Raw genomic sequence first — 27795 nt, 5'->3', positions numbered from 1 at the left:
TACTGTGGAGTAATTGAAGAATATGATTAAAGGTAATTATTTTAATTGCCCATTGACTCAGAAAGATTTCTGATAGCGCTGAGTAGAATCTGATCTGTAAAGGAAAGGCCTTGTGGATCGTCTGCGTCAGGACAGACTGCCATCAGCAGTGGTGTGAGGGATGCAAATGAAACATCGCTAGCCTCCTGCAAACACTGCATGGATTATGGGGGTAGGAACACATTTTTTAACTGAATGCAGAAGACAGAATGTGTGCACTGTGCCAGTTTGCCTGTGAAGCATTTGGGCTTGTTATTAGTCCACACGGTGTTCAACCCCAGTGTAATGCCCCTGACTTTACTGAGGCTCCTACTTGATGCAGTTGTGAGTGAAAGCACAGGGTCTTTCTAGGGCTTAAAGCCTGAAATATGAGAATAGAGACCATATATATTCAATAAGGTGAAATACTTAACACCTAACCATTCCAAAACCAGCATTTGTGTTGGAGGCAGCAGTAAAGAAGAACGATGGTCTAATAATTAGGTCACCCACATTGAACTTGGAAAGCATTGTTTGTATTCTCTGCTCTGCTGATCCTGCATTGACCTTCGGCAGAGCACTTGGACTGCTCTATGTCTCATTTCCCCTCTCTGTAAAGAGTGGATGTGCCTTCTTAGGAGTACGTGAATTGCTTTCATGCTGTGTTAGTAGTGACCATGCAAATTCACTGACGTAGTGACAAGGAGGGCAAAGGCCTTTGTGATTTTTTAATGTATAAATATGTAGTATCTATGGAGTCAAACACTTCTGAATATGGAAGGAAAGTACAACAGAAGATATTAAATTCAACAGGACCACTTTTGGCTTAGTGACGCTAAGCAGAAGTTTGCTGTGGGGTGGTGGGGTCTTCTAGGAAAGCATTGGTGCATGTTTACAATGCTCTTAGACTTCATCTAGATGTTTGCTGTTAGCCCCTGTGGCAAAGAGGCTATGGGAGAAGATGGACTTCAGTCGGACGTAGGCTGGCTATTCTAATATTCCCTGTGTGTAATGAGTGCAATTTTCAGAAGTTTGAAGCCTCTATAGGTCCTATTTGTATAGTATAAACATCCTTTCTTTTTCAAGTTTGCTAGGTAGCTACTTTCCTTTGCTTTTGTTTTCCCATATTTGGTTGGTGAGTCAAAGCATTTTTAACAGTCTTAATCTTTTGTATTTGATTAAGTGCAGTTATAAGAAACAGAAAAAATACTCTTGACTAAAATGATCTGATTTTTCACTTACAGGCATGAGAGAGGCCAAGAAAGATTCAGGTTGCAACTGTTTTGACTATTATGACATTTTCCATCCTTTCTGTTTGGAAGGAGCTGAACCGGACTCTTCCTCACACTGCTCAGAGCAGATTTATATCAGTGAGGTCTGATTTACAGGACTCCTCCCACAGGCACTTCTTTTCTACCCATGCAGACGTACTGAGTCCAGTGGATTTTTGCCTGATGTATTACCATGTGAGGGAGTGCTGCACCAAGCTGTGTGACTCCTGCAGTTAGCCTCTGTTTGCATCGATGCAGCTGATAGCAGGATTTGACCTGAATCATCCCGCTGTTGCTGTGGCACATGCATTGGAACTAAAGTCAATGCTGCATCGTTTTCTCTTTAGAAATGCATGCTGTGTATGCACCTCTTAGCTCACTTCTTGTGTCTGTAACTGTCTCCTCTTCTGAATAACTCTATTCACGAGCATCATTATGTTGCTGTGCATCTGCCATGAGAAGACTGCAGGTCCAGCATGACAGAACTGGGGCATGTGTCCAAACCCCAACTCTGAAGCCCTTCCCACTGTTGTCCATTCAGGAGAATGCCAGCACGCTCAGATCGAACTCAGGATGCTCAGCATGGGCAGGCGTAACCTATGCTGGACAGGCAAATAGGCGAGCACAGATGCCTGTTGTGCTGGTTGTGGACTGCCTGGGCTGCGTCCTTGATCAAGAATTAGTGGAGCTAACGGTGTCTTTTGCCTTTTGACTGAGTGCCTCCAAAATGCTCCTCTTTCATCTAGTTTTCCTTCCCTGATTATTTACAAGCAGTGCTGTGCAGCCTGGCCCAAATTCAGGAGCTGCTGATGCTGCAAGCGGTGCTGGTAAAGCTGGTTGTAGGAATGGGCAAAACCAGCAACTCCTTGGGGTGGCAAAATGGTTGCAGCAGCCTCCTTTGTCTGTACAGAGTCAGGCTGACTGCTACGGTTGTGGGGCGGGAGAGTTAGGCGGTACGGGGCACTGGTTGCTGCTGCCACGGCAGTCCCGTGCAGCGGTGGCAATTACTGCGTGTGCCCAAACCTCTCAGTGGCAGCAGAAGCAGCGGCTCTGGGGGCCCCTGTCCCCAGCTGTCTGTCTCAGTGCTGCCCATCCTTTTCCCATACCCGAGGAGCCAAGGCACACACCAAAAGGTTTCGGGAACTCATAATCTATTCGCCACCCCGGCACATTTGCCTGGTTAAGATTACTAACCTTAATTCTCCAGGCCTTTCTCCTCTACTGCTTGTAACTTACCATGTTTTGTTTGTTTTCATTTTTATTTCCCATAGTGTTCCGAAAGGATGTGAAAGAAACATTTGTTCACAACAAATAAGGGAAGGTAATAGCTTCCCTCCCTGACCACATGCTCTCTTCTGTTCCAAGTCTTAATTAAAATGGTACTAAAGGAAGCAAATCAATTAACAGATACCTTACAAGATGGTTTATTCACTTAAACGTGTACACACACACACACACACAATTACTTACAAGTATCACATTACAGCTTTAGCTTATCTGTTAGCAAATGCTGCTAATGAACTGCAGTATTACTGAACTGGGTAACAGACACCTAGGAAACCAGGGAAATTATTCCAATGTATCAATTTTCTGTGAAAATAAACCTTGCATTTTATTGTTCAAAATGTGTGGAAAAATTACCATCCAGTTTCCTTTGCACATTTGGAAAATTACCTGCTTTGCTAAGGTCAGAACAAAAACATATTCGAATCCTTTCAGTTACAGTTACAAGTAGTACAGTAGCTTATTCTTCATAGAAACAAAATTCAGATATCTCTGCTCTCATGCTCTGACATGTGTTGACTCTAAGTCCCTGACTCAGCACATCAGCTCTGTCTTTAATCTGTGGGGTTAATTGCAGCTCTTCACGATCTGAAAGTTGATTATTGGATGGGAGGCCTTGGTTTCCATGATTTTTTCGAGTGGTATTTCTTAATAATACACAGAATTTCTAGGTTGGACTTCAGTCTAACATTCGCCTTTTTTTTTTAAATTGGATAACTTGTGTTACATTACAGTAGTGAAGACCTGGAAAGAGCTTTATTTATTATGATCTGCCACATGGCATAACTGAAAGCAGACACTGGTTTAAAAGTTAACTTTAGGAATGTATGTTAGATGAGAGATTTAAAAAATCTGCACGTCTATAGACATTGGCCTGAGCTAAAAGTTTACGAAGATCCAATCTATTTACAGTTTGTGGTCTTTGGATCCAAATAGTGGTTATTTGTAAGTTGCCATAAGATAGTGTAACATCCTGCTTGGAGTCATCCTGTAATGCTACGACATAACAGCTATGCCTGTGAAATATAGTGACATTACTTAATGTTGTGCATGCCATCTACCTGAGGCTCTCAAGCCTTTGAGTCCTGCTGGGTTTCCGGAAAGGAGCTGTAGAAATAGCAGAGGACGCCCAACGTGGCATTGCTGCTAGCCCAGTGCTGCCAGAGCTCCCACAGATGACATTTGCTGCCCTGTCTTCACAAGCTGAAAGGAAAGCCTGGCTTGAAATACAAAAATCTGCCTGCTTTTCTTGAACCTTGTGATGACAATATCTGTTATAAATAAAGCATTCTTGAAAGAAGTGGATTTAAACAAACAGAATAGAATCCATAGCATTATTTTCTCAACTAAGACCAAAGTCACAGGATCACAGCTTATGTTTACAAAATAACTTTGGTTTAAACCATTTAAAATTATTTAAACTATTCTAAATGTTCTGAGACAAAGCTCTATTTTTTCTTGTTGTCACTCCCACTGTAAGAAGCTTGTAATTGGAGCCAGGCAAAGCAATTTTTATGAAATCAAATTCAACAGAATATATAAGACTAGAACAAGAATGAAGGGGCTGGGAGACTGAAATTATTCACAAATTCTGACTGAACTTAGTTCATTGTTTTATACTAAAAAAATAGGGATGGGTGAATTTTGGAAATGTCAGATTAGCTTGTTTATAGAATGTTGATGTGAAATGTTTTGGTTTAGATGTCCAGAAACTTTTTTTCTGAGTATACAAAACTGTTTTCATTTCAATGTTCTAAAAATGAAACATGAAAAACATTATTTCAAAAAGGAATTTTTCATTTTAAATGACCGTAATACATTTAAAATGGCTGAAATTAGCATTACCACCAACAGTTAAACAAAAACCGTCAGTCCTAAAGCTAAAAAAAAGATACAACTTTAGTGTGAACGAAATTGATTTCCTGAAAAACTTGAGAAGCCTTGTTTTATTTCAAACTCAAAATAATGATTTTTAAAGTTACTTCAGTCATTATTTACCTAACTTGAAATATGGGTGTGACCATGAATTCTGCTGCTGAAATGTATTGCTATCTTTTTGATTACCCTGTATTTAATTGGTTTTCGAAATCAATCATATACTTATCACAGACTAAACAGGATCTATTAATGAGCAGAGATCATGTATTTTATTTTCCTCATACGTTTCCTTCGTATACATGCTGTTGCGGATTGCAGGCTTTTTGTGCGCAGGTGATTGAAGTTAGCATGCACTATAAGCTCTTCCTGTAATCAATCAATCAGTCTTTCAATTAAAGAACAAAGAAAGGAATTGGCATTGGTGAGGTTCCTGCCTGCGCACAAGAGACTTCTATTGATCCTCAGACCGGGTAACTGTTGATTGTAAAAGGATTATTGATCATTTGTACTTTGTTTTCCTAGTACATTGATGTCGTCTCTGAAAAGAAAGAAACATCAGAGGTTAACAGTAACTTTCTGGCTTTGGTTTTACCTGGGATGATCCATAGCATCATTGTAAAAGCTGAGCTGGGAGATACCCAGATAAAAATCACAGGAATTCTAGAAAATTATTAATGGAGCTGCTGGAATTACATTCATGAAGTTCCTCCCACTTAACTGTTATTTTCCTAGATGTTTATTTGTATCTTTAGAGGTATCTGTTTTTCCTAAGTGAATTAACAGAGCAAATGTTAATTCAAGAACTGTTCCTCGCGTTGCGGACTCTGGATTATCGTCATTTGGGCCGCTTCCTCGTATTGCCTCGCCACATGAACGGGGAGCAGCTGAGCAGCTCCTGGATCCATACTGTGGCTGCGTCTTTCCAAGAGCTTCCTCCGTGGAGTACCTGCTAATGCGGGGGCAGCTAGCCTTGCAGTACGCCTGGGCCTTACGTCGGGTATTCCAGGTATACAGCTGGGAAGCTGGAGGACAAGGCAGTTAAATTACTTGCCTTAGGCCGTGCACAGCGCCTGGCAGATCTGGGCTGTCAGTAGGAACTCAAGGTAACCCCACAGCCTTTATTGCTGTGCGACCTTTCCCTTTACCTGGGTGGATATGCCTTTACAAGTTCTGTGTGTCTGCCTAGTACTGTCACTTCACCTCCCTGCTCCACCAGACTCCCCCTTCCCCCAGAACATACCTGTTTTGGCTTGATCCCATATTTGACCTGCAAAGTATAGAGAATGAGATATGAATTGTGGCTTTCAGAGCAGTAATCAAAGATGAGCATTCAAAGAAGCAACACATTAGGAGTTGGGGAAATGCAGGAACACTTCTTCCTTTCTCTTTTCTTCACTGCTCTTAATTTTTTATTCAGTTTTACTCCATCTAGTGTCAGTGCTTGGAAATAAGACCTTCCCTTGCCTTGCAGCCCTCAACTTGTTTATATTAGATCTCATGACTCCACTGGGAGATGATATTCATCGTAGTCCCTTTCCTTCAATACTACTTAAGCGTTTTCTGGTGACTTTGCTAAAGAAAGAACTCACAGGAGATTTGACAGGCAGGGACATGCTTCTTGTAATGTGCCTCAGTCTTTTTCCTTCTCTGAGAGAAACTTTGTCACACATGTCTTTTAGAAAGCTGTACTGAAATTTTCTGTTTGTGTGAAATTCACTGCACTAACTGTTAGTGTTTGTAAGAAGGAGTTAAGACCTGATTCTCATCTTTGTAGTTTGAACTGGGCGTACAGTCCACGGGAGACCATATAGTGAGGCGTCTATCGGCTGGCATCGGAGGGATTTTTTTCTGCTCTGCTCCATTTCCTCCCTTATTTCTTTCTCCAGTTTGGGACTGGGGAGAGCTAGCATAGCTCTATAAGGCGGCAGCATCTTGTCCTGCAGCGCTTTCACAGCTGAGTTCCCCTGCTGCCTGCTTTGCACAGCCCTTGGGGAGCTTCCAGGGCATGCAGAGAAGGTGTCTGCTGAAGTGCAAGGAGGGAAACTCGCCAGCACCTAGCCAGTGCCTGCCTGCTTGCCTGCAGCCTGGTGACCACACGGGAGGTACCTGGGGGTTGTCTCAGCCCTCTGTCGTGGTTTAGCCCCAGCCAGCAACTAAGCACCATGCAGCCGCTCGCTCACTCCCCCTCGGTGGGATGGGGGAGAGAATCGGAAGAGCAAAAGTAAGAAAACTTGAGGGTTGAGATAAAAACAGTTTAACAGGTAAAGCAAAAGCCGTGCACGCAAGCGAAGCAAAGCAAGGAATTCATTCACTCCTTCCCATGGGCAGGCAGGTGTTCAGCCATCTCCAGGAAATCAGGGCTCCATCACGTGTAATGGTTACTCGGGAAGACAAACGCCATCACTCCAAATGTCCCCCCTTCCTTCTTCTTCCCCAGCTTTATATACTGAGCATGATGTCATGTGGTATGGAATAGCCCTTTGGTCAGTTTGGATCAACTGTCCTGGCTGTGTCCCCTCCCAGCTTCTTCTGCACCTGGCAGAGCACGGGAATCTGAAAAGTCCTTGACTAGTGCAGCAGCAACTAAAACATCTCTGTATTATCAACACTGTCCTCAGCACAAATCCAAAACATAGCCCCATACCAGCCACCATAAAGAAAATTAACTCTATCTCAGCTGAAACCAGGACACCCTCCTTTGCCTGCACCACTCTGGCACTTCGTACACACGAGGAATTTCTTTTAGTGACACAGCTCTGATGTTACACAGGATGTCACAGTTATGCAGCAGTATTTTTCAGCTTGTTCCAAGCAGCTTGTGGAAGCCCTTTCCCAGAAAGGAGAGGCATCTCAAAACATAATCAGGGGACCTGATATGGGCTGCGCTTATGAACTTGTCAAAATTTCTTCACACAAAATAACACAGATTTAAGCATGTGAACTAAGTTACACAAATTCCTGCCTGTCTGAAACTGTAGCCATTAAAAAAACCAACAATTTTCCCCTCTTCTTCTGACTATGACAACAGATTAATGCAGAACAAGGCCAGTGCAAGGTGATTTGAGCTAACTGGGGTGAATCAGCAATGGATTAGGTCCAGAGATGCTCACTTGATCCCTTCCCCTGCCTGTGTCGGAGGAGAAGAAAGTAGCAGGGAACTGCTGGGAAGGGCACTGTCTTTCAGCACCGTTCCTAAGTGATTGCCTACCTGTGGCCTAATCCTAAGTAACTCAATTCTCTGCGTACAAAAAGAGTAAAGCAGAGACTGGCTGGGAGGCCCATGCTCTTCTCCATGTAGCCCAATGTAATCAGTTAGTCACCTAAAGAGAGTGGCTTTCTTGCTGATGCTCTCAGGCAGCCTTCCCACTGTTGACCATGCCAGTTGCTACAGGAAAGGATGGTTCAGCCTTCCCCAGCACCTCGGCTGTAATATTTCACTACTTCCCTTGTGCCGGATGTCTTTGAACAGCCTGATCTCTCTGAAAATTACTTTTGTGTTATACTGCATAGATTTTTGGCAGGGCCAGTTCCCTGAGGCAGTGGAGATGCATGACTGCCTGACCAGAACATGCGGCTGTGCTGGGAGGGAGGGGGAAGCGGAGCAGGACTGTTTCTGGAGGTGGGACGCTCCGTCAGTCCCACGCTTTGCTCTCCTCCAGGAAGTCGTGGAAGCTCACTCAAAGGAACCAGTTCACAAACACTTTAAAAAAAGCATTTCCACCTAAAGGGGCAGTTACTCTTCAGCACTTGCATTTCAGTGTCTATGTAGTAAATCAGATTTGGAAGTGGTCCAGGTGTTGTTTTTAATGCACAAAAAATAACCTAGTTACTTTTCAGCCAGTGGTTTTCTGTCTTTTTCCATTTACAAGTCCGTACAAATTTTCCATTGAAGCTGTGGGCCTCTGTGAAGTGTCTTTAAGCCCAATTTAAACCCATATGGAAAGCCTTTAGGCCCATAAACTTCTGTGAACCATGAGAAATACTCCATGGATCCCCAAACATTTGCAGCCTACCAGGCAGAAGTCAGCATCACTTTGTGCGATACTTGCTCCTTTCTTTCAGCTTGCTATTTGTTCTCTGATACCAGGCTGTAAAGTGCATATGCAATATGGAGGTGGGTGGTTATAAGCAACAACCAGAAGAAAAACAAACTTAGTTTTGCTGATACCTAGTACAGGTCCTTCAAGGCAGAACTCTTGGAGAGTAAGAGATCAGGGAACTGAAACAAAATGATCTGAAGACTATATGCATGATCTTAAAAAAGGATCTATAAATAATCTTATTTTCTCAGGAGTCACTGAAAAAAGGCTCCTAGGAGTCCATGTGAAATTAATGACTCCTTTTTCATATGTTTAGTGTGAAATTGTCCAGAAATTCAGTGGGACACAGGAAATTCTGTCAGTTGGAATAAGCAGGAGCTCTGATTTGATACTGTTCTTTTCTGGCTAAGACCTGTGGCACTCTGAGTCTCTTGCTTCAGGAGGCCTTGTTATGTTTTGTTTTGTTTTGTTTTTAAGCTGTCCTTTAGCTATGATAGCTGCTTTCATTCCTAGCTAATCCCATGCTGTCACCTCTCTGACAGGCCCTCGGCAACATAAAACTACTCAGTCTGGATGGCAGATGGGCACTGCCTGGGAGCAGGAGGCTCTCTGCTCGGTGGCATCTAATATTTGAGTTACCCTGGTTGTCTGTTGACAGGAGTGAAGAGGGTACTCTTCCAGAAACATTTCTGATTTTTTTTATCCAGACTCGCAGCAGCTCCGGGGAAAGGTCGTTACTCATTTATTGCTGGAATCAGTGGCACCAGCAAGTTTGCCAGCAAAGACCACGATGGCTGTGGAAGGAATTGCCTCTGACAGGTGTCTGAGTATTACCAGGAAAGCATTCTCCTGACTCAGCACGTTTGGGACCAACTCTTACAATCAAATTATTTAGAGCTATTCAAGACTAGCCTCAAACAGTTGTGCAGAGGGGTAGGAAGGAGTAAGGATTCCTCTCTGTTTGGCAGCTGTGAAAAGGTCAACCGCAAATGCAGCCCCCAGATCTGAAGGGAGCACAGGCATCCTGGGCCAGATGCTCTCCCAGGGAATGTGGAGAGTGGCCAGGGAGGAGCAAAAAATAGCCAAAGTGTGACTCTGCCCGTCAGACTGGTAGCTGGCATCATTGAAGTATGCTGTATCCTGGAAAGGGGTTTAATGAATTAATCTCACCCTAACAGTCTGGGCTGTACGTGTTTATATATATATAAAACTGTGTCTGTGTGCATATGTGTCTGTATATGAAGTATTCCCTCCATTAAGGAATGGTGCTAAGAGGACCTGAGAGCCTGAAAGTGCCTACAGAGTGTCTTAGTGCTGTTTTTTAAAGCCTGGTGTCCCCAGCACAGTGCAAAGCTTAGTGTCCTTGGTTTTGAAGTGTATGATATAAAGATTAATTTCATTTTATGGAAAGGGTAACCTGAGCCAAAGTAACTTGTCCAAGGTTGTTCAGAAGAACAAGTTCAGCTAGCCAGGACAGTGATGGAACCAAGTAGAAAAGCCAGTTTATTGCTCTAGTCACTGGTGACCATTGCCTCAACACAGAATGGGTATTTACATTTTGTTTCTGCAAGTGTATATGTGCAAGGAGTTGAGACAACCATTTCTGCTGAGTTCATTTGCTCGGTTTTTAACATTTACAGAAACACAGATGGAGTTGTTTAGGCCATCTCTGTTCATACTTATGTTTATTTGCAATAGCATGCATTATTACGGCATTTGTGCAGCTTTCAAATATTTTTCATTAAACTCCCTTCCGAGGATGCATACCAAGAAAACCTAAGGCAGTGAATACAGCCTTCAGTCTATCAGCCACCCACTAATCCCTACAGCAGACCCGCTCTGGTGTATCAGCAGGGCCAGACTCATCTTGCGCAGGTGGTGTCTGCTCCTTAGTGAAGTGCAAATGCACTTCTGCCTAAGAGGACTGTAGCCCTCCAAGTTGTCTTCCACTCCCATTTGCCTGATAGTTGTTCACTACTGATATTTGGCCATGGTGGCAATGTGAAGGGAGGCTCTGTAGTCAAAGCAGAGCACAGAAGAATCATTTTTTATTGATTTTGCAAGGCTTGTTTAGATCATGGAGGAGGCAGAGCACAAAGGAATCATTTTTGATTGATTTTGCAAGGCTTATTTAGATCATGGAGGAGGCTAAGTGTCTTTGCTGGCTCTGTTTTTCCTTATTTGTAAACCTCTAACAACTTATGAAAACTTTATGTTGACCTGATGATTGGGCTGTTTGTACAATATATTAGTTGGCAGAGTGAAAGATCTTGTGAAAGAGCTGCTTGGGAAAAAAAAAAGAGTGGCAAGTGAAAGAACAGCTTAGGATGTAGCTGAGGGATGTTAAGAGAAAACTTTCAAGTCTTTGACCCCAGAGGTGTCAAAGATTCTGCTGAGCCTACATGACTGATTTTCTCCAGATCCAAGAAGATGGCACTGACCGTCATAGTTTAAGAGGAATATTCCTGGGAGAGGAAAAGAAGAGAGAGGCTTGTTTTAGGAGAACAAAGACAGATGCAGGAAACTCAGTGGCTCTGAGGATTACTGAAGAAATCCAGGAAGTTGTCTGGATTACTGGGGATTTAGAGAGAACAGGGGTGCACATAGGGTACGGCTAATTTTTTCCCTTTGATATTTCACTTCTGTTGTTGCAAGATGCTTTATGACCATGCATGAGAAGGCTACTTTGAATGGGTCACTGCTCCTGTAAGGAGGAACTGTAGCACTGAAATTCATTTTTGCCTCCTCCACAAGTCCAGAAGATACTTGGGGCACATGGGAATGGAACTGTGGAAGATGAAGACTCAAGGCCAAAGGGTGCACTCAGCCCAAAGCAAGGACCAGGATGCAGTCAGTCTGTCCAAGAGCAGTGGTCTGCAAGGTATGGGGGGAGCTGTGGCATACTTTGTATTGTATAAGCACTGCCATTTCCAGTCCTCCACATGGGAAGAAACAGACACCTGCAGGCTACAGACGAGGGGTGAAGAAAGCCCAGTGGGCACTGGGAAAGATAACCAGGATGGAGATGGGAGAATATATGGACTAGAAGGCAACAGACCTCTGCCATTTCCATCAGCTACAGCGATGGTCATAGGCAGGTGAAAGCTGGATAGGGTTTGAAGCTTTTTGGTATGTTCTCCAGTGCTTTTTCTTCTCTGCTTTCCCATATCCCTCTGCTAAACCTTGCACTTTTTCAATGCTTTCTTTCTATGGCAGGAATGCCATGGCTGCACGCAAGGGCAAAACTGAGTTGAGTGGGGAAAGGGAGGTAACTGGTGGGCTGGGGCAGATCCAGTGGGGTGTCTTTTTGTGGGACTATATGAAGTGATTGTTGTGCCAGGGAGGCCCACCCGTGGTGCAGTGTGAGCTGCCTTCTGCCAGGTGTCTTTCTGTCAGCTCTAGTTTCTGACGGCTGAAGCTCTTTTTTTTTTTTTTTAATGTTTGCTGTTGAAAAGCATCTTGGAGGATTTGGTCTGTTCCAGGCACTGTTCTGCTAATGCAGAAATATGAGACATCTCAGGAAGGACTGCCCATGAGAGACTCATCAAGTGCCAGTGGTTTTGAATGGCTTCTGATAACTCTTCCATTTCATAAGTCACAGGATTTTTTAAAATTTCTTTCTTTTTTTTTTTTTTTCTTTTTTTCTTCTTTGCAAGGCTAGTGAGTCAGTTGCAGTTTGATTTACAATTTGAGTCAGTTGCAGTTTGAGTGAATGGTAGGCAGAGTCATATATTACATTTACAGGAAAAAGCACTTTTTGAAAATCAGGATTCTTCATTGTTACATGTCCGAAGGCCAGTCTGGGAAGAAGCCAAGCAGCTGGGATTCTGCGTGAAAGGCTAAGCCAGCTCACCTTTTCAAACCATTCCATACCAACACTTGCTCTTCTGGTAAGATTGGTAACACTTCAATGCTTTCCTCAGAATACCAGTGACTGTGCTTAACAAATTCCTTTCCTATGCCTGTATTTCTTACTTGCATCCCATGCGTTGGAAGAGGTGAATCAGAAAGATAAGAGACAGCTGGAAGCAACTGAGGGAGCATGCTTAAGCAGTAGGAAACTTGGAAGGTGGAGACTGTAGTCTTGCAGGTAAAGATGGGATGCTATAGTGCCCATCTCCTGGGGACATGATAGACATAGACTTATGCCTGGGAAAACGTGTGCTTCTTCATCTGCAGTTGCCAATATTTGCTAGTGCTTTGTAGTGACAGACAATTCAGTGGCCACATATTTTGTGTAATGAGTCATTGATTTCATCTCCCTCTGCAAAGGTGTCCAAACAAATCCTATGTTAACTTTTAATGGGGATCTTAGCAGGAAGGCCACAGCTTAATGAAATGTGGAGAATGAACTGGCCTCATTCCAGGTATCTCCAGGCTGAAAAGTGATACACCTTTCTGCTGGGAAAAATTTCCTCTTAAACTCAGGTCAGTGCAAAGAAAACATCTGTCTCCAAGTCTGACATATTTCCATACGAGGGAATTACTTCATTGAAAAGTAAAATTCACAAAAGTTGCTGTAGCATGGCTTAAAACAACCAGTACCAGTCCTTGTTTCCTGCTCTCTTTGTATAAAAATCTTCTGTGGAGAAGACATCTTAGTCACTCTGATTAGGAACTGGATAAAGATAATTCCTTTGCAGATTTATTTTTGGCATCATGCTGTTTCAAGTACTTTTGCCATTGAACTTGCCTATAGTAGATCAGCAGTATGTGGTTGCGTCTTAAGCAGATATGATTTCAATGGATAGTAGAGCAGGTCAGATAGTATCGCTCCCTGGCTGCAGACTGAATGTATAGTGTTACATGTGAATAGCTGATGCAGTATCTGAGTTGCTGCAATGCATTTCAATGCCCAGCGTCCTGTGCAAGCTGTGTTCTAGATCTTGATCCTCTTTCCTTGTGCACCACTCTCCCAGTGACATGTTCAGACAAGGCCAAAGTCTCTTTTCTTTCAATGTGTATTTACTTATGGATTTTGGTTTGTAAATTTTGGGCCCATTTTCCAAAGGACTCCCACTTGTGGCTTTCTCAAGTACCCTACCATCAAAACTAGGTCTCCAGTTAAGTTTATTTGTGAGCTCAGATTCTGGTGATTAGACAGGTTGTGTCTCTCATTTGCAGCTGAGAGTGTCAGTGGTATGACTCATGCCTACTCAGTTGGCTTCCTGTTTGGTCAATGATGCATTCTGCAATTCACAGTACTACAGAGCAGTTTGGACTATTTAGATCAGAAAGAACTGGTCTCCTCTCCAAAACAGGAGATTTTTTTTTTTCTATCTGACTTTAAACCTGTTTGAAGGATATGAAATTGTTAGATCAGCTCCTGTTCACTATCTGTGCCTGTCAGTGCAGCTGGCTACAGACCTGAACATGACGAAATGCTAGGAAAAAGGCTCTTGGCTTAAATGGTTAAGCTGAGACAGTTCTGCCAGTTGGAAGAAACTGCAGCTCAGCATTCAAACTTGCATACGATTGCCCAAACCTAGTCTTTGCCATGCCATCCGTTTCTGATGTTTATATTTTCCAAGTGGACAATTTCGCCTCCTATGTAGTCCATGGCGCTGTTTTTCGAGTTAAACAGTGAGGAGACTGGAGGCTTTCAAGGGTGCGATAACATTCCAAGCCCTCCTCCATTTGCCTAAAGAATGGTCTGATTCTCAAGAGTACCTTGTGTTTCCCAAGCATAGTCTAGCAAAGGAAAGAGAATTCGGTCCCTTAGAAGAAGTCAAGTGGGAAAATACAAGAGAACATCTAGATGCTGCTTTGGGTAGCAAAAGAAAATCACTGATATGCTTGGCACTTGGCCGATGCAGCTCCCAAGCTCCTCCTCTCCTCCATCGAACATCAGAACGACTTGTGTATTGCATTTAAAACCTGATCTCCTGCTGAGTGATTTACATGGGGGCCTGTAGAACCCAGTGAGTGGCATGGTGTGTGCTGTTGCTCAGGTTGTGTTGAGGCAACAGATTCCTTTTTGCTATTGCAGCAGGTTTAAAATACGTACTTTTTCCTTTTTAGTAAACATTCTCTGTCTCTCCATCCTTCTCCTTGTCTCTGTATGTCTCTTTGTCTCCTTCTGTCAAAATAAATCTGACTGCCATGCACTGTAGTTAACTCAAAATATTGCTAGCATTAAATGTGCCCAGACATTTTTATTAATACATTAAACTTGCATGAAATTTTTAGGCATTATAATTTACCAAGCTTACACCAAGATGGCATTTGAAACTGACATGAGCTATTAATTAAAAAAGAGGACATTAAATAATTGTCAGTTGACATCTAAATTACTGTTTTGTTAGCTGACAGAAGCTTGCCTCAAGCCTCTTTCTCTTCTCAAGTGCTAGTAAATATCCCATTGAGTTTAAGGACATCCCATTGTGAACTGATTGTTTAAATCTTAATGTTATATACCTGACTAAATAAAGTGGTAAATGCTGTTAATTATTTCACAATGAGCTGTCAGTGTCACGTGGGTGTAAAAATACTTGTTTTAAGTATTTGGGAAAGTATCAAGGAGGACGCGTCAGAATGCTTCCTGATTTTAGTGGAAACCTGTTCTTGCAATGTATTGGATTAGGTTCAGTACCAGCTAATCAGGGTTCTAGCATAAAAGAAGATGATCTTCATCAAGGCCTTCAACTGGTACGAGGCTGACCAACTCCATCGGCTATGGTAGTATTGTGCTGGGTGACACGCACTCAGAGTATGTCCCAGCTAGGGAGAGAAATTATTGAGTGGCTTGAGCTGCTTGTGGGAATAATGATGTGAAATTTAAAACAAGGTTTGGCCGAAGGTGAATTTTGTGAGTGCTCTATCAGTTGGATTAAGGTTTTTTTCCCAAACAAACTCTAATAATCATCACTGGTCAAGCAGAAAATGAAATTGTCTGCAGAAGATACGCCACTTCTCCTCTCCGATCTTAAAGGGGTGGTGTCTTGATTATCACTGAGGGTTTCAGGTTGCCTGTATCCCTGAGGGATTCAGGATGGCTGCATGATTGGTTGGAGTAAATCTAGAACTAAGAGATTTCAGATAGTGGACTTTGCTTTATCAAAGAGTTTTCCAGGACTAGCCACTGGGCTAAAAATGCTGTGAATTAGAATCCCCAGGGAATTGAAACAAGTAGCTAAAATCAGTTTAGACCTAATTATCACATGTCTCTCTGGTGACCTGAATAAATGGGAAACTATCCCTATGACCTATGGGGAAAAATAAATAAGATAAAAATGAACATACAGCTTGGATTTTCTTGAGGAATCTCCTTGGTATTTTTAATACTTGCACTTACAGTGCAAGTACTCAGCATGAATAATATTTCAATGCTCTTTTCATAAAATAACCTGGGGGGAGTTGTGGTGGCTTTGTTTTCGTTTGGTTGCTGTTGTTAAGAGTGGCTACCTCCCATACATCTCCTTTCAGAGATATACAACCTCAACCAGTTAGATGAAGAATGTTGGAATCCCAAACATGGCATATAACCCCATTCTTTGGGTCAAGTTTGGTCCTACAATGAAGAGAGACCAACATGGGTGACAGTCCTATAGAAGGCTATTACATACCACAGCTATTACTTGTGCTATAAAGGTCCAGTTCCAACCTTTAAGATATTCCCATTAGGTATAGGCCAGTTTAAAATGTCAACACAAACTCTACCATTTGGAAAGTCCCTACCCTGAAGAAGGCTAGGAGGAAGGATGAAGAAGTACATTGAATCCTGTACGCTGTATTTCCTTTCGATTTTCTGTGAGTAGATTGCTTGGGTTGCAGAATGATGGTGCAAAAGCAACTAAGCTAGTTCTGCATCAACTGTCTGAGATGTGGAAAAATAGAGCTTTGTTTATCAAACAAAGCACTACATATACTTCCTTGCTAAAAATTGATGCTGTCTCGAGGATATCTGCATTTCACTAATCCTACTAAGGATTAGTTTATAGGGGCATTTTAAAATGTTTGCTATGGATCTGGTAGTATTTTTACTGTCAGAGGTTTCCTCAAGACCAGTAGAAGGCTATACTGTTTCCTCAGATTAACACCTGCATTATAGAATCCCTTAATGAGCCACCAAGGGGTAATACCTAGATGACCTGAAGTGAATAAGAACAAAGATTTGTTAGTAAATTACTCACTGCCACAGTAGAATTGAAAAGTACAACTGATTAAGAAGCGATGGTGGATTACTAGTTGTTTTCTACTGAACAAAAAAAAGTCATCCTTAACATATATAGTTTTGCCCCCAAACATTGTGGAATTACAGCTTCTCTCACTGGTCAGTGTTGGTGGCTCTAAGGCAGAGTTTGTGTATGGTGTCACGGTTCCAGCCTTAAGACCAGAATTTTGACATGAAACTGGAAACTTCACTCTACCTTTCAGCAAATGCTTGTAGACTGGGACAAGGAATGGTCAAGAAAAGGGTCAATGTAATGTCATCATTAAAGATGTTAAATTTTGCTGCCATGACAAAGTCAGTCACTTCACCTAGAAAGATCAGAGGATTGTATCATAGATGTTCAGACTGTCTCTGAAGGAAAATAATCACACATAATAAACAGCAAGGGGAGGTAGAAAAGTCCGATGTGGAGCAGTTAATAGATCATACCGTCTGCATTTCATCCAGGCAGTAAATCTACTGCCTTCTGTGTCTCTTCTTGCCTTTGTCCCTCTGCTCCCTTTATTCCTTTTTCTCTTGACTCTGGTCTCTGGCTTTTCTGTTTTGGCTTAGCTCTTTCTCACACCCTTCCCATTCATTGCTCTGTCTATACTGTCCTTAATACACCAAAAAGTTTACTGGGCATCCTATGTTTGTTCTTCTGGCCATATAATAGTCCTGATCTATTTTAGGTTAATACACAGAAATTGTCAGTGTCTTGTAAGGGAATAGTGTGTTACTAGAAAAGAAACGTTTTGTGGCAGTTAGCCATCTTAGGTTGGGGAAGTGTCTCCCTGGAGAAATAACAGATGCTTCACAGCTGGGGCCCTTCTCTGTTGAACAGGCAAAACATTGAAGTACTTGGTGCAAGGGGTGCTCTTGCTTTGATCTTCAACTGAGTGTTTACATATGCTGTGCTGTATTTATGAGGAAGGACTGTGATGGGGACATCCTTCTATTCAGCTCTCTGAGAGAGGCCAAAAGCCATTTCTTAGGTTATCGAGTACAGCTGTTGCCTTCAGTTCATAAGAATACTGATTAATTAATGTTTGAGGGTTTTTTAGTCACTTATAAAATGTCTCAAAGGGACAGAAAAAAGTGTCCACATCTGTAGATTACCATGAGCCAACAGACAACTTGCAGTCCAGAGTCCCTACTCCTGTACCTCTCTACCCTATTGCCTGTCCTTGGAGGAGATGAGGAGCGGCCATTGCCTAAGGAGTCTAGCACTGCCTCTTCTGCCTGTGAAGCCATCAGGTGCTCAAAACCTAAAATGGTCTTGTCATTTCTGGATGGCGGGGAGGAAGGTGAAGGGCAAAAATGAATCCCCTCCAGCAGGGATGATCACTGCATGAACTTGACCTGTAAGAGCCTGGAGCGAAGGGAGTGCTCAGAACTGAGATCTAGACACAGTAACTGGGAAATTTGTGATGGAGCCACTTACCCTGGTTTACATCTTTTTCTTTTTCCTTTTTTCTTTTCTTTTTTTTTTAATCTAAAGGACTTGTGAATATATGACAATACAGTAAAAACTTTGTTTCAGAAAAAATGTGGAAAAGTTCTAGCAATGTCAAAAACCATCCAACTTCAGCACTTTTGAAACAAGGCCTTTGGCTTTCACCCCTTAAAAATGCTTTTTTTAAATGAGTATTATAATACATAGTAGAAACAAAAAAAAAAAGGCTTAATCAAAAGCGCTTGAAGGATTTTCTTTTTAAAAAGAATCTCAGTCTGCTGGGATTTCTTTCCTATTTCTGAAAAGTCAAAATTCTGTTACAAGGAATTTCCTTTTTCCACACAGATCCACTAGATACACTGCGTATCATGGTCCTCTAGGGGCTTACATGTGTGTTATGTGTTATCATTCAAACCGCAGTTGTGGGGAAGCATCATGCATAAAGAGAGAGAGGAGTTAAAACATTACAATTTGGCTATCATACCGCCTCAGAAAACGCATTCGGCAATGATTCTTACCTTCTATCCATTTTGCCATCTGACTCTAAAGAGAGAACAGGAGAACGTGATTAGTTAAGAAACCGGGAACAGAGTGGTGATAGGCCTGCTCAGAAGTTGTGAGGATGCAACCAGGAGAACATCGTTACAGCTGGTAAAGATCCAGCCATCATTCTGAGGCAAAACTCTTTGATATTAGTAGCGTCATGCAACCTTCCAAAAGCCCTTCTTGATTATTCCAGCTGGAATAGCTCGTGTCAATTTTCTCAGAGCTGTATCTTTGCTAATATTTTGGTTATTTTGAGTTTGATCGTAGCGCATCCCCAGAGTGTCATGAGAAACAACTTTGAGGGCAGATGCTTGATGAGAACGAGGCAGACGCAGTTTCCCTTTAGGCCTGCTATGTAGTGAATAAAGAAAGCATCAGCCATTTGTCTTTCAGGAAGTGGCATTACATTGTCATTGGCATCCTCATGGGGTACCTGGGGAGTCTGCTTGCAAAATTATCCTTTAAAAGACCAGTGTTTACTGTAAATAGGATGGAATCAGGTCGTGACTGGCAGGCTGAGCTCACTGTAGCAGTACTGGGCCCAGAGAGCTCAGTCTACTTCACTCCAAGCTTAATAGTTAAGACCACTCTGCTCTCCGTTTTACTAAACAAAAGTCTGTGACTGCTCACTGCTGACTTAATAAGATTAGGCAGTTCTGGATGCTGGGAAATTACCTCTCATTTGTCGTGTGAAGGTTAATGCAAAGATCTGGCCACAGAAGCAGATGTTTCTGGATACAGTGGATGGACAAGCAGCTCCTAGTCCTGTGCTGTAGCAACCCTACTGAGTTCTCTCACTGCATTTTCCTTGTTTAATGGCTGTTCATTTTTGTGGTGGAAACTGGCTACATTTATGAGAATTTCTTTGGTTTTAAAAGTGGACTGCGAGAGCTGGCACTTTGCATGCCACCAGAGCTGCAAAGGTGCTTTTAGAAATTCACTATGGAGATGCCATAGAGAGAGCAATGCTTTCAGTCCCCAAACTCATTTATTATATTCCCTCTTCTTTCAGTAAGGATTATTTCCCTGCATGTTTCATGAGATTGCCTCACTGCTTCCATTTCTGCTATGGTTTCCTTCCAAGGCAAATTTTCATGTGCTACTAAGAGTACAGACCTCTCTTGACCAGCAAGACCTAGGTTGCAAAGGTTTGCCCTAGCAAAGTCCCAGGATTCTTTTGGGGGGAAAAAAAAAAAAAAAAAAAAGAACAGCTTATACTGATGTTCTGGTCAGCTTGTTAGGGCTTCGCATTTCCTCATTTGCCCCTACGTGTTGGTATTGTATTTGCTATGCTTTTTTATATCTAGCTCTTAACTGCAGTTGAGTGTTACTGTGTGCTGTTACCTCATTCCACAGACGACAGCTGTATTTCAGCAGTGGAAGAAATCATCACAATATTTGCTCTACAGTGCTCTGTGAAGCATTTTGGAGTCCTGTCAAGTAAGAGAGGCTCTGTGCAGAGCATGCAGGGCCATGGACCTGCATTGCCTCTGGGGAGGCCCATGGAACAAATTCTGCCTGTCACTGACTTCTGTCTACTGAAATGATGAGCGTTATTCAGCTTAACTTTAAGATTTTGGATTTGAATCCAAAACCATGGGTTGTAAACTGCTGGTCCAAAGTCAAAAGGAGCTGTTGCTATCAGCAGTTATGGTATTAGATCAAAGAGCTTTTGCCTGCTTCAGATGAAAAACATGCTTTCCTGTGGCAACTTGAAAACCAGTCACAGTGGAAAAGTTATAGAGAGTTTTGCTCTGTACTCTGATGGAAACTGCATATCTTAGAGTCAGACCATCACATTTGAAGGAAAAGTCCAGAATCAGTGAAATAAATTGTAATTTTTGGCTAGGAAGTGTGAGCAAGCTTGTTGCCCATTCTGCAAATCCAACAGGCTCTTTAACTTATGTTGAATAGACAGAATTTTGTTTTAAAAATTAATTGTTCTAAAAGATACCCAGGCAGTAACCTGAAGTGAATTCTATTTCTCTTGTAAGGCTCATGAGCAGAATTGGTTATACTGAAATGTGAATCTGCAGTTCTAGGGACTCCAGCACTTCAGACACTTTTAAAATAGTTCTTCAAAGGGAAACCAGAGCTGTAGTACATACACAATTCCTAACACTGAAGCTCAGATCTGCTGTATTAGAACATAAGGAGATCTCGATCTCTGGATAAGAAATCAGGAGTATTTTTTCTTACCTCCAAAGACATTGTCAATCATTTGTTTTTTGATCATGCAGATTATTACAGCTACAAAACTGATTGCTAGAAACAATCCCAGAGTAACTCCTATGATAACATATGTGAAATCTGCAAAAATTGAAAACAAGCCAGTGAGTATACACCATTAAGTAATAAATACGGTCTTTGTGTTTCAGATGTGACACAAAGTTTCCAAAGTTTAAATGCATTTCTAAAAAAAAAAAAAAAATCTATTCTTCAGAAGGGGCTGATAATGCTGAGCCAGACTAAGCAACTGAGAAGAGTCTACTCTTTCAACCCCCTGCACATCATGAAACCACGTGAACCTGTGGCTAAGGGAGTCAATGCTGTTTTATGATCATGAACAACTTTAGCTTTTGGTGCGTGCAGGTCTCAGCTGAGTTTTAGAGCTAGGGCTCTACTTTCCCCTCCAACATGAAATTCCCCATCCCCACTCCCTTGCCACACTGCATCCTGCCAAACTCTTATTCCTGCTTCCCATAGCTGCCCATGCACAGCTTCATCTCCACCTCCCAGTACCCAGCCTCCTGCCCTGCCTGACTGCTCTGCCTCTAGAAGTCTTTGCTTGGAGGAAGCAGGATAATTTTAAAGTATAAACTATGAAACCCATTGTGATTTTTTTTTTCTTTTTTTTTTTTTTTTTAAATCACGGTGTGTACATAGGGTCCACCTTCATCTGTCAGGCAGGAGGGTGCCTGTGTTCAGGACCTGTGTTCCAGGCTCTCTCCTCCCTATGCTCATTATATTTACTAAACAGTCATTTAAAGGCCCCAGTCGCATGGCAGGACTCTGCTGTGCTAAGCAAAGTACAAACACACAACCAGATGATTATCTTCTAGACATAAAAAGCACATAAAGTCTTCTAAGCACATTCATTTTTGTTATATTTGCTTTGCCCCTAACTTCCTGTCTGGAAGTGAAAATCTCACCATGAACTCACCTATTTCCTCCTCTGAGTTTCCAGAAGCATAGGCCTTTGCTCTCCAAAAATCTGAAATGGAAATATTTTAGCCTGTTAGGATATCAAGGAGGATGCTCTGTATTCAAGGAGAATGTTGTATCTGGCTATTTCTAAGGGAATAGTTGATCCTGGTAAAGCTTAAGAAAGGATCGAAGGCTTCCTGGAGTAGTGAAGTGTTATCAGTCAAGTTAACGAGGACATCTTAGGAATGTGGCCGCCACATGCCAGTTTTAGGACAGAATAGAAAATACAATTTTAAAATTTCATGTTGTCTTAACACTGTTTCTGTTCTAGAGTTTTCTCACTGCAAACCTGAGAGCTGTATGCAAGTTGCTATAAATCAAGAAAAAGATTATGGATGCAGTAAAGCTACTAAGACATGCTAACAGGAGAGGATATGGCACACCCCAGCACCCCTCTCCAGAAAACGAGTCCCAGTCCTGCCTGTAGTTCCAGTCTTCAAAATGTGATTTATTGATGGCAGTGAAGAGAGTCTTTTCCTCTTGCAAGAAAATGTTACGGTCTGGAAGCAACATTTTCAGAGAACCCCATGCCAAGTTCCCTGTTCATCTAAAGGACACCCTGCCGGCCCTTCCCGTTTCCATAAAGCCAGTGAGCTGTGCTGCCTGATGCTTGGAGAGTGCAGGCCCTCAGAATGGAGTGGCTTTGAAGAAAACAATTCATTCCCACACACTTTTTGAAGGAAAGAGATTCAAAATTTTCCAAACAAAAAAAAAAGTCAAGAAAAAGGAGAGAAGTCATATTTAGTTTTAATGTTGCTTGCTTATTATAGGAAATTGCTCAAAATGTACACTGAAATGTTTTTTTTCAGTGATGGGCATGCAAGGATATTTCCACCAAAGTCTTTTCAAGTAGCTCCAAATGATGTAATTGGTGTGTAGCTGCATGAGGTGACTGGAGCATGAGAAGGCTTTAAAGGCAGATATGACTCCTGCATTTTAAAACAGCATGCTGTGAAATTTCTGTCTCCTGTACAGGCTTCAGGCAGAACATGAAGTCCTCTCCTACAGCTCTTGCTCTTTGGCAATCCACTGTCTGGGTGACAGTACATGTGGGACCTGGTGGGAATAGCTGTTTTACACACAACATCATCTTTTCATAGGCATTCCCCACTGTAGTGGGGAATTGTGAGGGAGTATTGTCTGACTGAAACTCAAGTGGGATTTTAAGGTCTTAAATGCATCCAGTTTTCCTACTGCTAAGGTGTCCAACATCCTAAGTCCCAGCTCGCCTCTCCTTTCTCTCCTCCACTTCTTGTGGAGAAATAATTCTGTCTTCTTGAGGTTTGGGGAGCTGTGCTTTCATTTCTTGTCCAGTAAAATGAATGCTAGAAATATGGTTGCTTTTAAACTTGAAGCATAGTCCTCCCACTCCAAAACCAGCCATTTTGGTACCTTTACAAAAATCCATCTTGAGTCTGCTTTTCAGACTGCTGAAACTCTCTCTTGAGCTGAGTGTGGGCTCTGGGGCTTCCGCGGTTATGTCAGAAAAATCTGATATATTGGGTGGCTCACAACAGATTTGTTTTTATTTCCTGGTCTTAATCACATTTCTAATCCCAAATTTTCATAAATTATGAACCAAGCTTCAAAAATCTGGAGACGAGCTTAAAAAAATCTTGAGTTTTAAAGCAAACGTATTTGGGGAGCTATAATTCTGAGCTGAAAGTCCTTTTTTGCCAAACTTTTCTTCATAATTAAAATGTCTGGAAACTTATTTTATACAAGCAGAAATGTTTTCTCTCCAAAAACCCCATGACACTCAGAGAAGGGAGTTGGGAGGGGTGGGGAATCCAATTGCAGATATGACTACAAAAGCTAGCTATTCTGAATGACCAAAATCAAAGTTACAAAGAAAAAGAAATTTAAAAAAAAAAGAAGTCTAAGACTACACATTGGGTGTAAAAAGCATAGCTCCTGCTTTTCCAGATTAAAACCCAGTCTCTTTGCTCTTGCCTGTGAATTTATTTCATTATAAATTTAAAAAAAACCCCTTTCTTCCATCTCCTTAATTATTCTTTGTGCTGATATGAAGAATGTTTTAAATTCAAACATAATAAAAGTGATATTGTATTACTTTTATTATCCTAATGATCATAATACATAGACCTTAATGTATGCTTTCTAATGGAATTAAACCAGTGACAGATTATGTGTTTTATGGCAGAAATAATATTTTACATGGAATATTTTATGTAGGTCAGTTTAATATATTGAGATTAAATTATTAGTTTCTTTTTTAAAAGGGAGGGAGGGAAATCTCTGGAAACGCACAGGACTAGAGAGAACATTTTCAATTCATACTTTCAATATGGTTTTAATTAAGGTTTAATATCATTTACTGGATGCTGCTTAAATACCGTTTGCTTTTGAGGACTGTGTTAGATAGCCAGCTTCTGTTTGTTTCAGTTTCTCCTTAGGTAGAAAGAAGTGGATTGACCAAGTCAAATACACGTGTGTTGCTGTTTGACCTAGATCACATCTTTAGTTTAGATCTTTTGGGGATGTGCACAAACCTCCCGGTACAAAGAGGTTAGAAATGATGCCTCAGGTTCTGCCCTAGAAAGCTAGTCCCGGTGCTAGCTTTCTGACCCCTTTTCTCTGTATACTGGATTTAGACTAACCCCCATGCCTTGAACAAACCCTCTGAACTTGGAGAATATTTGCTTCTGTGTGGAAAACCCTTGCAGATGAATTTGATATCTATACTTGAGTGACTCGTGGGTAATTTTTCAAAGGGTCTCAAAGCAGCCGACGGTTCTTTCTCCCTTCTCCGGTGTGCCCGGCTCAGGCGTAGCGTGCAATTGGCACTATAACAGAGACGTGTCCCCGAGGCTCTGGCAGCACCAGGAGGCTGGTGAGAGGCACGGGCTGTGTCTCCAGCCAGCGGGGGAACGTTTCTGTGCGTGTGTCATTGGTAGAGAGCCCAGAGATGAGACTGCAGACTAGACAGGTCTTGCATTAGAGGTGGGAGGCGATGGAGAAAGAGTAAGTGAATCTGCTGCGGCAGCCTGCCTGAGGAGCCGGGCTTGGTTCCATATGCTGGAGCCAGGCATGCAGCTGAGGAAGCTTTTGCTTCTGGTTGCCCACTTCAGTCCTCTGCCAGTGTGGTTTTCTCACCCAGGGTAGAGCTACTGAGCAGGTGATGGACCCGCAAATAAATACACTGAGCTGTGAATGGGCTGGGAGCCCCTGATTTGTGATCTCGGTGTACCCCAGGGCAGGCTTAGCCCTCCTCAGACCTGCTGTGCACAGAGCTGGGCTGTGCAGAAAACAGCTTCTGAGCTGCACCGAGGGACGTCCTATTCTCCCTGTGCCCTCTGCTACGTAACTGTGCTCACACAGTGGCTTGCCCGTAGGTCAGCGCAGTGAGCAAAGCGGTGCAGAGCACAATTTGGGCAGAAGGTCAGGGAACAGGAACAGCTCAACTTTCCCCACCTTATGACATATTGTGAACAACTCCCAGCCATAACCTGCAGTGATAAACAGCAACATGTGCCTTGTCTTTCTCAGCGCACAGCACTTGCCTTAGTCCCTTTGCTTGTTGCCTACTGCTTCCATGTGACTTTCTTCTCCCTTCCTCTACCATCTCCGGTTTCTCCTCATTGCAGCAGATAGTGCCTGGTCCTGTGGCATTGCAGCAGCCAGGGGTTCAGTGCCATTTATCTTTGGTCCTGTGGCATTGCAGCAGCCAGGGGTTCAGTGCCATTTATCTTTGGTCCTGTGGCATTGCAGCAGCCAGGGGTTCAGAGCCGTTTATCTTTGAGGCAGCAAATGAGGAAGGAAGCAAGAATCTGGGAAACCCAGAGGTAGGGTTGAAAAAAGGGATGGCTTACATGGGTGTCTGAGCAACTCCAGAGTCAAATAAGGAATGCCCATGACAACAAAGAGGTTACAGGCAATGATCCTGCTGGAAATCATTCCTGAAAACCATTATTAAAAAAAGAAAAGTATTTTGGCTGGTATTTAGTGTAGCAAATTCCCAGCTACATGTAAATTTTGTAAGATAGGCACTGTTGGCATCCGGGCAAATGGGGTCCTTCCTCGGTCCTCAAATTGGAGGCAAATTCCTTTTCTGTAGTAACAGATCAGGGCAGGAGTCACTCCTACATGAAGACAGGAATTTGTTGAGCTCTGGTCCTTGCCAGGCACCCCTCTATCCAAGATCTATGGATTTGCCATTGCCTGCACCTTTCCTTGGGAGCATATTAATGCATTTTCTTTGTATCTATTGAGAAATGCCTATTGCTGTAGAACATGTCCTGCTGCTCTTGAATCTGCATCTCTTTGCTCTAGGCAGATGCTACTGTATTAATGAGACTCATGCCATTTGTTTGCTGAGCAATAACTAGTCAGTAACTAGGGAGCAATTGTTGCTGACTTTCTCTTCACATCTATAAGAACAGTTAGTTATGCATGTCCTGTGTGGTGGACAGTCTCCATTTGTCTGGACTCTTGGAATTATCTGTAGAAAGTGCAGAGGGCTTGAAAGGCCAACAAAAAAGGATAGTGAGAGTGACAAATTCCTGTGTATACCCTGAGAAGGATGACAAGAGGATAGTGCACTGCTCTAGACCTATGGATAGCTTTGCTTGCAGGAGCTGAGGCAGGAGCGGATATCCAGTGGATGCAAGCTGGAATAGCTGGTCTGCATGCCTCAGGTGAGGCAAACTGCCCTTGTGGGATTCCCCAAGGGTAGATGATAATTTTCTGTGAATTTCTGCATGAAGTAGGGTGGTGTGGGAGGTGTCCATTAGGTAAAGATCAGGCTTTTGCCACCAGAGGGTGCCTACCTAACGTCTCGGAGACCACAGTGGCCCATGTAAACTTCTGTCTTTGTAGCTGCTGCCAGCTCCATCCTCCCCATTACTCTACATTAGTCCCAATGTTAAAATGACACCTGCTGACACTTCCTATCCATGAGCCTTACTTCTTCTCTACACAAAGTGGAGGTGAGTAACTGTGAAGTAAGAGGCAAGTTGTGAGGATGAGAAAGCCCTGCTTTGGGCTGGCAGGAAGCGTTAGAAGCAGCCTGAGTCAGGAGCATCAAAGTCCTGTAAGTGAGAGTCACAGAGACCAAAAGTGACTTGCAGATAGCATGCAGCACGCAGGTCAACTTTTTCCTTATACTCTACTAAAGTACTCCTTTCTATGCAGTGTCAAACAGGATGCTCAGCAGCTCTGCCATCTCATCTGCGAAGATGCAGGTATTTAACTTCATGGTGTCTTCTGGATTGCGCACAGCTGACCCCTTAACACTCAATCTAGGACATGTTAGATAGAAAACTCAGCAAAATACCCAACTGTCTCAACAAATGTTCTTTCTCCAAGGAACAGAGTTCTCAACAAAGTTTTAAACAACATACATACAATTAGACTGGGAAATAAATAACCCCACCAAGCTCAGGGGGAAAAAAAAGCTCTCAAAAAGGATGGAAAAGAAATATGATAGATCACTTACGTAAGAGAAGAAGAAATGCCATTAGGACTGATATCCAGCTTGTTAGTAAGGTCATTGTGAAGTTTTGACAACAGAGTGGTTTCACCCAAATGTTCTGAATATAGCTCTTCTGCAGTGGCTTTAAAAAACCAAAAAAGTTAAAGCAGGTCATGTGACTATATTGGGAAACTACAGTCACATCCTGAGTAGTTATATTTGCAAACAGAAGTTCCCTTTTTTGGGTTTAACTTTAACATGTAAATAAAATCCCCACTTGAAAATGTTCTGTTGAGAAGGTGGACAGCCAACAGTCACAGCCTAGTTCAGCTGTTTTGCTCTCTAAGGGACCATTAAATGCTTGCATTTATTTTTACAAAATCGAAAAAGTCCTACGACAGTGAATTGGTCTCTGCTGAAGTCTTCTAAATCCATGGAGATGCGAGTGGGTTTTCTGTCTTAGAAGGAGAACCTTCTAAGGCAATCTCTCCCAATGTTGTCAGCTTTTT

The 27795-nt window shown here is 42.4% G+C and overlaps 2 protein-coding genes across 4 annotated transcripts in view; one reads left to right on the top strand and one right to left on the bottom strand.

The window, feature by feature from the left end:
* The window catches only part of C6H10orf71 (chromosome 6 C10orf71 homolog), a 99943-nt gene that overhangs the window by 17063 nt on the left and 55085 nt on the right, over positions 1-27795 (top strand). Inside the window, exon 1 of one of the 3 annotated variants that reach the window (XM_075504922.1) lies at positions 12359-12381. The exons of the other annotated variants lie outside the window; for them this stretch is intronic. The gene's annotated coding sequence lies outside the window, so the exon portion shown is untranslated. Of the gene's footprint in view, positions 1-12358; positions 12382-27795 lie in introns of those variants that run through there. 3 annotated transcript variants of the gene reach the window in all.
* On the bottom strand, positions 4498-27409 carry TMEM273 (transmembrane protein 273). The gene is made up of 6 exons (XM_075504925.1): positions 27311-27409; positions 21809-21859; positions 20845-20955; positions 18618-18642; positions 5692-5718; positions 4498-4989 (listed from the first exon to the last, which is right to left on the bottom strand). The coding sequence occupies exons 1-6, from the start codon at positions 27363-27365 to the stop codon at positions 4944-4946; spliced, it is 315 nt and encodes a 104-aa protein (XP_075361040.1). The 5' UTR covers positions 27366-27409; the 3' UTR covers positions 4498-4943.

This window comes from Mycteria americana, chromosome 6 (genome assembly GCF_035582795.1).
Source record: "Mycteria americana isolate JAX WOST 10 ecotype Jacksonville Zoo and Gardens chromosome 6, USCA_MyAme_1.0, whole genome shotgun sequence".
Classification (NCBI taxonomy): domain Eukaryota; kingdom Metazoa; phylum Chordata; class Aves; order Ciconiiformes; family Ciconiidae; genus Mycteria; species Mycteria americana.
The sequence above is the reverse complement of the archived record's forward strand: the minus strand, read 5'-3'. Positions and strand labels throughout refer to the sequence as shown.